Consider the following 11,086-nt stretch of genomic DNA (forward strand, 5'->3'; position numbering starts at 1 on the left):
AAGCAATTATAAAAGAGATGAGGAGTCTGGAAGCCTGAATTCTAGTGCTGATGTTCTTTCTAACTGGTTGAATGGCTTTGGGTAAGTGGCCTACCTCTCTGTGCCTCAGTTTCCCAATTTTTAAAATTAAGAGGTTGGATTAGATCAGTGGTTCTCAACTTTGGCTGCACATTAAAATCCCTGTGGGAGCTTAAATAAGAAAATCCCTAAGCTCAGGCTGCATCCCAGGCCAATTAAAAACTGAACTCTCTTTAAATCATTATGTTTTAAAGCTCCCCATGTGATTCCATTGTGGAGCCAAGATTAAGAACCACTGAATTAGATGATTTCTAAGGCCCTTCAAGCTATACAAATCTACTATTTGAATAAGTTATGTGGGACAATATTATTCCATTCAAATGCCAATGAAATACTTTCCTTGAATCTAGAGATTCTTTAGAAGAGTTTCTCTAAAAACTTCTTGAAACAGTATTGGTATTTTGAAATGATTTTGCTACCTCTTTTTTTTTTTTTTTTTTTTTTTTTGCGGTACGCGGGCCTCTCACCGCTGTGGCCTCTCCCGTTGCGGAGCACAGGCTCTGGATGCGCAGGCTCAGCGGCCGTGGCTCACGGGCCCAGCCGCTCCGCGGCATGTGGGATCCTCCCGGACCGGGGCACGAACCCGCGTCCCCTGCATCGGCAGGCGGACTCCCAACCACTGCGCCACCAGGGAAGCCCTGCTACCTCCTTTTTTGAGCGCTAAATTCTAACACGTATCTGGGTACCCTGGCCTTTTAGAACCTAGTCCCAAAGGAAGAAAGAAAAAGCTGCTTAGGCACAGTTATTCCTTCAAAGGGAGAGACATATTTCCATACAATCCATACTCATTATTCTGTCATATTTTCAACAATTTAAAGAAAAAAGTTTTTTCCCAGTATTCTCTACATCTACTATCCAAAGCCAACTGACGTATGCTTGAGGTCAATCCATCTCAGTGGGAGTTGGGAATAAGGATGACAGTGGATGTTGGCTCTCCTTAGATACTATTTTTTGAAAATGATGGCACAGTTGTATGGGTCCAAAAGAAGTCAGAGGTTTGGAGGTTTTTAATTTGTACTTTGATTAAAAAAAAACCTTCACAGTCACCCTTCGAGGTGGGCCTATTGTTTCCCTCATATGACTGAGAAGGAATCTGAGGCTCAGAGGTTAAGCAACTTCCAAACAGTGAACAAATGGCAGGGCTGGGACTTGAACCTGTACTCCTAACCTTCACTCTACCGGCACTGCACTCAGTAGTGGTACTGTGTGGTAAGCAAGAGGTCTGGGGATCAGAAAACCTGGGTTTCAAGTCTTACTATCGATCAGATTCTGGAGAACCTTAAGAACTTGTTAAGCCTCTGCTTTCTCCTCCATCAAAGTGGGATAATAACTCCTGCATTCCCTCTGGATGAGTATGAGAAAGCACGAGTACTCATGACTATTTTCCTATAAGATCCAGCCTGAACTAAGATTTCTCTCCTGCAGGCCCAACCCCTCTGTATCTCAGCCAAAAGTGATCATTAGGCACCTCTGAGAAAGGAACCCAGGATAATTTATCCTTAATATAAGCACAGCGAAAGTGATCTATAAGTTTTCCAACACGTAATCAACTCTGTTACAAAATATCTATATTAAAGATAATTTCCCCAAAATAATCTAGCACAATTCTATATAACTTTAAGCTTTATAGTGAAAAGTAGTGAATGAATCATTAAAAGTTGCAACAGAAAAACAGCACCCTATAAGCTGAAATGAGAGTTCCTCACTGGAAAATTCATTTGGGGGATAATTTTTATACAAAAAAAAAAAAATCATACTTACCACTGTTTTCAAGACGAAGATGAAATCTATTAGCCACAGGAGCCACTGTGTATGATGTTACTGGACTACAGCCATTGTCCAAAGCCCACTTGAACAGACTCTCTTGGGTTGAAGGAATGTCATCTCTTATTGATTTGGTCATTATCATGGATCTTTCACTTTCTTTCCCAAAGCCAATACTGTTAGGAGCCTGAAGATAATAGTAAAATTTCACTCACGAGTGTATGAAATTAAACAGTGCCTTAATATCTGAAACAAATAGATTCTCTATTGTGTATGAAAGAACTATTTACTCTTTTGATCCCTACTTTCCTTGGGCTGAGAATACTGATGTGAAAATCTGTTAACAGCAGATTAAGAAACTCATGCTGACTGGTTATACCATTTGGGTTGCTTATGTTGATACAAATGGCATAATCATTTTTGTCATTGGTTGATAAACTAATTATCATAAGCATACCTAGTATGTCACTACAGAGTTAATGTTTAAATTTTATTAGCACACACACCAAATATGATATCAAACTTTTCCTTATTTTTATTTAAAATTATATATAAAGTATACAGGTGTGCATGTTATATTTCTCCCAAATCCTATACCCTAGAGTTAAATGATAGAAGGCACAACTTAGTTACTTCACTGTGGAGACTATCCCACCTTTGTAAACTACTGAATTCCACACGGTCAAACAGTCAATGTTCATACTTCATTTATAATTTATGATCAATTTAGGAATCCTGTAACTGTATATATTTGCCAATTCTATTAACAGAATATGCTTAGATTCTATGGTTTAAAATATTAATTAAGTTACCATCTCTCTAAGTACCTATATATATATATATATATATATATATATATATATATACATATATATTTTAAACATCTTTATTGGAGTATAGTTGCTTCACAATGGTGTGTTAGTTTCTGCTTTATAACAAAGTGAATCAGCTATACATATACATGTATCCCCATATCTCCTCCCTCTTGTGTCTCCCTCCCACCCTCCCTATCCCACCCCTCTAGGTGGTCACAAAATACCAAGCTGATCTCCCTGTGCTATGCGACTGCTTCCCACTAGCTATCTATTTTACATTTGGTAGTGTATATATGTCCATGCCACTCTCTCACTTCATCCCAGCTTACCCTTCCCCCCACCCCGTGTCCTCAAGTCCATTCTCTACATCTGTGTCTTTATTCCTGTCCTGTCCCTAGGTTCTTCATAACCTTGTTTTTTTTAGATTCCATATATATGTGTTAACATATGGTATTTGTTTTTCTCTTTCTGACTTACTTCACTCTGTATGACAGACTCTAGGTCCATCCATCTCACTTCAAATAACTCAATTTCATTTCTTTTTATGGCTGAGTAATATTCCATTGTGTATAGTACCAATATTTTTATCCGGCAGTACAAGTAACTGTTAAAATTAACTTTCACTTGGTAATCAGTTACAAACTTAAAACTGAATGACAGAAATCTTTCCAGGAAAGGATATAAAAGGACTCTGAGTAACAAGGACATGGAAGGTAAATTTCACATCACCTTCTGATCCTACAGCAGTGATCTTCTCAGATGGTGAGGGAGCTGAATGCTGCAGGGGGCACCCCAAAGGGAAGTCACCACATTTTCAACAACTGCTCCAACAGGGCTGGAAGGCCCTTGCAGCAAGCAGATTATGCCATCTCATGCCATATAAAAATCACTTTAATTTCCATGCCCAATTATTTTCTTCTGCATACATGCAGCATTTTTCCTAAATTCCCCATTTGTTTCCCATTCTGTTTGCCCCTAACATGACTAAATATTAATCCTTTCCCACTGTAAAACCATAGAAGATTCACAGCCTCTAAGTTCTCTTGGCCTCTCTGGTTGTGAGATATTGGCTGAGGACACACATTTTCAATTCAAAGCTTAAAGGATCTCACCCAGTATATTTTTCTACTACCCAAAGTGCTTATCTGAGGAAAAACTGCCAGACTGGCCAGTCACAGTGATGCATGCAAGGGACCAGAGAGAGCTTTAACCAAGTTCTGTACCTATTTGCAAAAAAAACTCAGTTTCACAGGTTTGGATTATTCTATTCTTACTGGGATTCAGAGAAAACTCCTTCAGGGAAAATTCCTTAGGGAAAGGGAAAGAAGAAATGAAGGGAGAGAGGGAGAGAGGGAGGAAGGAAGGAAAGAAGGAAACTAAAATGAAGTAAAGAAGGATACAATTTGTTCTTAGAACTTCTTATTCACTGAGTCAATAGCATTTTCTTCAGCACAGCTTCCTCCAGCCTTTCAAGGTAGCCTGTTGTTTTGACTGGCTGGAGTTGCAACATTGGCCTAAACAATACTGCTTGGCCTCATCTGCACTAGTCTTTCATGTTGTTGGACAGCTGAGAAAATACTGTATTTCCAGAATACTATCATCATAACTGCCACCTATCCTTTTTGTAACAATATGGAATGACTTGTTTACACCTTTCCACATTAACTCTAGTAGGAGCTGTCAGTACAACTCATACTCATTACACCTCGTGACTTACAAGGCTAGACATCTACCTACGCATTTGTAAAGCAGCAAGGTTTGGGACAATGGCAGGCAAGTTGGTTCCCAGCAATGAGTGAATTCCTCATCCTGTATTTCTGGGAGTCCCCAGGCTTTTCCAAGGCCTCAGTATAGCTACTTCCTATGGGAGTGTTCAAGGAGGTCTCAAATACCACCGCCATTTCCCACTTGTATCTTCACAAAGGACGATGAGCTAAGTAGAGTCTGAGTGGCTTCCCCTCTCTCCCACCACCCAACACACCTGCATCAAAACTGCTGATGTCTGGGAGGGGGCATCTGGGGGAAGGGTTAGGCAGAGAGTTGTGCATATTCCCACTGGGATTAAAAAATGTCTTTTCTAAGAATAAACTCACTATTTCCAAACTTGAAGCCCTGAGGCCATATGAAATAATACAACAGGAAATTTCTAACAAGTTATCTCCATCTATTCTTTTATGTGTTGGAGGTTCTTCCAAAATGTGATTATGCATGGTCCATAAGGGCCCTGAATTAAAAGCCAGAGCTGGGCATGGCGATGTAATGTGGACACTTCTAGTAGTCCCATCTGGCTCCAGCACACAACCGTTTGTGTCTCTTTGGACCATCCTGTCTTTTGGAGTGTGCATTCTACCCAGGTCCCATTCCTGACACACACATACACACACGCGCGCGCCGATATTTTGTTTCGGTTTGGTTTTTTAATTGGGGCATAGTTGCTTTACAATGCTGTGTTAGTTTCTGCTGTACAACGAAGTGAATCAGCTACATGTATACATATATCCCCTCCTTCTTGGATCTCCCTCCCACCACCCCCATCCCACCCATCTAGGTCATCACAGAGCACCGAGCTGAGCTCCCTGTGCCGTACAGCAGGTTCCCACTAGCATCTGTTCTACACATGGCAGTGCACATACGTCAATCCCAATGTCCCAATTCACCCCACCCCACCCCCCGCCCGGTGTCCACACATCCGTTCTCTATGTCTGCGTGCTCTTCTTTAAATTTACCCCATCAAGTTCCATACAATTCTTTTAGTGGACATTCGTCTTGGTCTTCACTTTGTTAATTGCTCCTACAGACAAACTTTTAAAGAGTTGTTAACAGAAGGAAGATGAAGCCCCCTTTTTATGGCAGGCACTGTGCTAAGAGCTTTACATGTGTTATTTAATTCTCCTCCAAAATATAAGTACTAGGCATTACTATTCTTTTCTAGAGAAGGGGAACCTGAGGCTCCCAGAAGTTAAGTAGTACATGTAGCTGAGAACTCACCATGTGTAGGCAGTATGCTGAGCGCTTTAGATGAAATACCCAGGACACACTTAACAAATATTTGTTGAATGAATGAATGGGCTCTGCTAAACCTCACAAGAACTCTCAAGGTGAGTATTATCATCGTACCCATTTCACAGGAAAGGAAACAGACCCAGAATTTAATGAGATTGCCCAGTATCAACTGGGAGTAATGGCAATTGGAAATGGGATTTGAATCCAGCCCTTTCTGGCCCCAAAGCCAGGATTCTTTCCACTCCACCCTTTTATTAGCAGGTAACTATTCCTCCCAGCACAGTCAGAATTCACATCTGAGACAGGAGTTAAGAAATCACAAAGCATGAAACTGGTTGGGAGAATAAAAAAGAACATCATGAAACATTACCTAATTGTTTAGCAATGTTGTCATGCATTGTCCAAAATTGGCCTGGAGCAGGAGTACGGCCAAGGAGAGCAATGTAAACAGATCTTGCACTGGGATGAACAATCTCATTTCTAGCCTTTCTGATTCACATGAGAAGTGGGGATGTTCAAAGTGAACTCCAGGACTGCCATGGACCAGGCACACATACTCAGGGAGAGAAAGAGCCATTGAAGGGTCAGGGCCAAAAGAACATTTACACAAGAACTCCAGCAGGGAATTAAAATGTACCGTATGTTTTTGCCTTTCAAAGCATGATTCCCTTTCCTGTTTTTGTTATTCTGAAATTAAAAACATTTGGTTGGTGTGCCAGGCAGCAAAGGCTGCAGACACCCCTGGTCACCAACACCCCTCAGGCCATGCCAGGGAAGACAATCAAAACAGCTCTGACTTCAGAAAATCACTGCTGGGCTTTGTGCTCAATACCAAATTAATGTATCACCATTACACATGATGGCTCACTGGGATCCTCTCAAAGTTAAAAAAAAAACAAAAAAAACCCCCACAGGAACCAGAAATGATTACTTTAAAATTACGATGTGTGTGCTCATGGCTTTGCCTGCTGCCCCTGGCAAATGCTTGTACATGACGCTGCCCAGGGGGACCACTGGCTCTGTCACTGCATTATCACACGGAAGGTGCCATGAATGAATAACACCAATGCCAAAGGTATCCCTCTCCCCAAACAGTGAAAACGTAAAACCCACTCCAGTTGATTCAATGCAGGTACTGAAAGAGGAATTGGCCACGGTTTTCATAAAAGACAATGCACAAAAATTTGAGCCCACAAAAGAGATGCTAAAGAGGTAATTATCTTCTTAAAAATGAGGAGGGGCAATTCTTCTTTAACTTTCAATATAATTTGCTCCAATATTCTGTCAAATAGTTATCTCCCTAAAGACTTGAAAAAGATTTATTTTACCAAATTTCAACATTCATCTTTTCAGGAAACTAGCTACTGTTTGCCTGTCATGCCACCCAGCTAAACTTCTTAAGTATATTTCCTTCATGAAATATAATGCTTAGGGAACAGGCTGCGGGATGCTTTTCCAGCATCATCTCACTAATCTCTCCATAGCTATAATTCTTTTATCAGTGTTTCACCCTTAGAAGCAAGCAAAAAGCCATGCCAATACCAAGTATTTATCTCAAAAAGAAAAATGGGCTGGAGTCAGCTGATTTCCCACACCTTCCTTAAATACCCAACCCCAAAGTGAGAGCTGATATTTAGGACCATGACACTGAGGCCCCAACAGGGCTCTCAGCCATGAAAGGCTTGTGTTCATTATTTTATACTTACTAAGTCTGGAAAGCACACTAATACATTTCAGGAATTTCACAAATGAGGCAAGTGGGGTCCAGAGAGGTTAAGGAGCTTGCCCAAGGTCAGAGTTTGTAAATGGCAGAGTCTGAACTTAAATCTGGGTCTGTACTGACCCCAAAGACCATGTTTTTAACTACCACCCCGCCCGCCCTTGTCAGGAGAAGCCAAGGAGCAGCCTATTTTATAAAGTGAAAAATAACAGAGAGAAACTTCACAAAAATAACACATACAAACACAGCTTAAATTACCACCATTCATCAAAACAAAGAAATGCTTGACTAACTTACGATAACTTTCAGGTTTCCCTTAATATCAAAAGATTTGATCACCCAGTTGACAGACTTTTTGCACTTCAAGATCAGGATGAGATCTTTGACCACCTCAGGATCCTTTCGAGAAGGTCTTACGTCAATTATGATATCCACCTGGAAAGCACTGTGAATGGAAAACAAAGGCAGAGTTAGGACCCAAATGCCAGAAAGTTGCAACTATCTTCCCCTCTTCCAAGTCTTCATGTTTCCAGCGTCTGGCCAGTTGATTAAAAAGCTGGAGTTGATCCCAGGCAAATGACATGTGCAAAACAGATTGTTAGTGCACACAAAACAAAATGGTTTTACATAACAATAGAAAAATACGCCTGTGGATAATTAGCCACTAAACTTTTTCTCTTTGTTGAAAAAAGAAAAAAAAGGTGGTCACTTAATGCAGCCACTTCTTCTGTTTGTTTGTTTTGAACATCTTCATTGGAGTATAATTGCTTTACAGTGGTGTGTTAGTTTCTGCTGTATAACAAAGTGAATCAGCTATACAATATACACAGATCCCCGTATCTCCTCCCTCTTGTGTCTCCCTCCCACCCGCCCTATCCCACCCCTCCAGGTGGACACAAGGCACACAGCTGATCTCTCTGTGATCTCCCTGTATGATGCGGCAGCCACTGTTTGAAATGGATGTGAACAAACCCGGAGAGTTTACTTCTGAAGCAGAACTGCTGCTTTTTTAGCCTGCAGCACCTTTGATGTGTAACATTCTAATCTGCTATACGCTCAAAATCCTTCAGAGCAGTAGTGGGCAGCAGTTTGGTGAGTGGGATGACAGGGTGGATGGAAGAGGGAGGCAGTAAAGCAGTGAGGCAGCTTCAGAATAAAATAAGAGGCAAAAGACTAGAGAATTTCTTGACTTATATAAGGTGTGCTTAAGCCATTAACATTTGTCACAAAATCATATCTGCATTTACTTTCCCAAACTTCTGGATATACAGTTATTAAAATAAAAAAACAGATGGTCAACCAAGTGATTACTGGAAATTAATGAACACAATCCAAACTTCTAAGAATCCAGATTAAAAGAGAATTTTTACCAAACAATAACATCTCTGTCATTCTGGATTTAGGGGAGTCTTTATTTCCATCTTGGTTTTACACACTTGTAAACCGTAAAATGAATGATATACAGTACTCAAATGAAGCCCTAGGCTTAATATCTAAGCACATTTGCCAGATTGCTTCTATTCCCATTCCCTTTTAATTTTCCACAAATTCTTTACATGGAACAGAATTCCATTTCCAATCCTACCAAAACCGATTGGTAGTTTAATCACTTTTGAAATCAAAGTTTCATTAGAATTTTAACTGTGAAATCCTTCTATAATATAAATTTACATTTTAACTCACTAGTCCCAATGAAATGCAGGTGAAAGTGGGAGAAAGGCCTACTTTCTCCCTTTTCTTTCTTTCTTAAATTCCATAATCATTCTTGATAGAGTTAAATTTCCAGTCCTGGGGCAGGACGCTGGAGGTGAGAGAGAGAGAGGTAAGTGGTATCTAATGGCTCTTCGGTGTGTCACCATGAAGGGCCACTCCTCTGACACACACACACACACACATTCACACACAGCTTTAAACAGTTATGAGTGCAAAAGTGCTCTGAGGACAATATAAACAGAAATCTGTTAAAAAACATAATATTAAAAAAACATATAATATTGTTAAAATAGTAATTATGTTAACAATGCATATTTTGTAATTTTCTTAACAGGGATAACCTCAGTCAAAGGAGATAATAATGGAGTAAGAGTGACTGTTCTATAACTAGTACAGTCCACCCTCTGTATCTGCAGGTTCCACATCTGAAGATTCAACCAACCACGGATGGAAAATACTGGGGAAAAAAAAAAATTCCAGGAAGTTCCAGAAAGTAAAACTTGAATTTGCCACGTGCAGGCAACTATTTACATTGTATTTACAACTATTTACATATTGTATTAGGTATGATAAGTAATCTAGAGACGATTTAAAGTATACAGGAGCATGTGCGTAGGTTATATGCAAATACTATGCCATTTTATATAAAGGACTTGAGCATCTACGGATTTTGGTCTCCGAGGGAGATCTGAAACCAACCTCCCACAGACACCAATGGACGACTATACCAAGAAGTTCAAATTAAGCTTCAGAACTCATCTGGGATATATGGGATCTAGAGACAGATGCAGAAAATAAAATATGACACTGGTACCTTTACTCCCTTCTTCAAAGCTTCTGTGAATCTTACCCAAAGCATCAGTGGCTTCCTCCCCCTCACACGAGGGAAGGCTAAGCCTCTCCCTGTCTCAACTCAGAATCATATCAAGTCATATCAGATCTTTGTTTTCATCTCTTAGTTCAGAAAACACACACAACACACACACACTCACACTCACCTGTAGGGGTTAGAGTTGGGGGTGATTAACTCAATGATGTGTACTTCCTTATCTCGGGGCTGGCTGGATATCACACACCCTTCTGCGGCTTTGGGCTGAAGGTACCCGGCAAGGTAATTGAGGGAGAGAAAATTCTTCCCTATGTTGCACGTGGGAGGGAACACTTGATCTGTAAGTAAAAAAACACATTGAACTACATGGTAACCAGACTCAAAGGAGAGAAGATAACAGTGACCCTGTTATCAAGTGCAGGACACAGGAAATCACAAGCTTGTGTCCTGAAATGCTTCCTCTATGGTCACCAGTGGCCTACTACTGACCAACTTTAGTGGCCTCTTTTGGTCTAAATTCTCTCCTTTCCTGTTCTCTTTGGTTCTGCTTTGTCCTCACCCATTTCCTCTGACCTATCTTTCAGCCTCTCACTAGTTCCTCATCTGCTCATCCTTTAAACACCAGTGGTCCTCAATCGTTGGTGCATATCAGAATCCACCTGTTTGGACCCCACCCCAGAGAGTCTGATTCAGAAGATCTAGGTAGGACCTAGGAAGCTTTCTTTTTGAAAAGCTCCATAGTTAATCCTGATATAAACCAAGACTAAGAATCTCAGTTCCTTCCTCAACTCTCTTTTTATTTCGTTTTCTTCCTAGATGATCTCAATCACTCCCACGGCTTCAACTTATACCTAGATCATGACTCCTGAGCTGCAGACCTGCATTGTCATCTTCCTACCAAGCACCTTCCACCTAAAAATCCAATAGATATTTTAGTCAGCATACTCAACACTGAATCCAATGACCTATCCTATCCCCAAATGTGCTCCTCTTTGGATATTTGCTATTTCAATTAATAGAAGAACCAGCAACCTAACTAATTCTCTGGCACGCACGGTGTAGAATTAATCATTCCTTCATCTTTATCCCTCAAACCAACTTATACTCTAAAAGCTTAAGGTAACAGTTTGAGGGAAACAGTGAGGGCAGACCTCTACTCTTTCC

At 40.5% G+C, this 11,086-nt stretch overlaps 1 protein-coding gene across 1 annotated transcript in view; it reads right to left on the minus strand.

The window, feature by feature from the left end:
• The window catches only part of TGFBR3 (transforming growth factor beta receptor 3), a 216,109-nt gene that overhangs the window by 36,444 nt on the left and 168,579 nt on the right, over positions 1 to 11,086 (minus strand). The window contains exons 6-8 of the mRNA XM_007468528.1: positions 10,092 to 10,260; positions 7,678 to 7,825; positions 1,840 to 2,029 (exon numbers count right to left, since the gene is read on the minus strand). Of these exons, the coding sequence (XP_007468590.1) occupies positions 1,840 to 2,029; positions 7,678 to 7,825; positions 10,092 to 10,260 (507 nt within the window). The remainder of the gene's footprint in view (positions 1 to 1,839; positions 2,030 to 7,677; positions 7,826 to 10,091; positions 10,261 to 11,086) is intronic.

This window comes from Lipotes vexillifer, unplaced genomic scaffold (assembly GCF_000442215.2).
Source record: "Lipotes vexillifer unplaced genomic scaffold, Lipotes_vexillifer_v1.1 scaffold490, whole genome shotgun sequence".
In the NCBI taxonomy this organism is placed as follows: domain Eukaryota; kingdom Metazoa; phylum Chordata; class Mammalia; order Artiodactyla; family Lipotidae; genus Lipotes; species Lipotes vexillifer.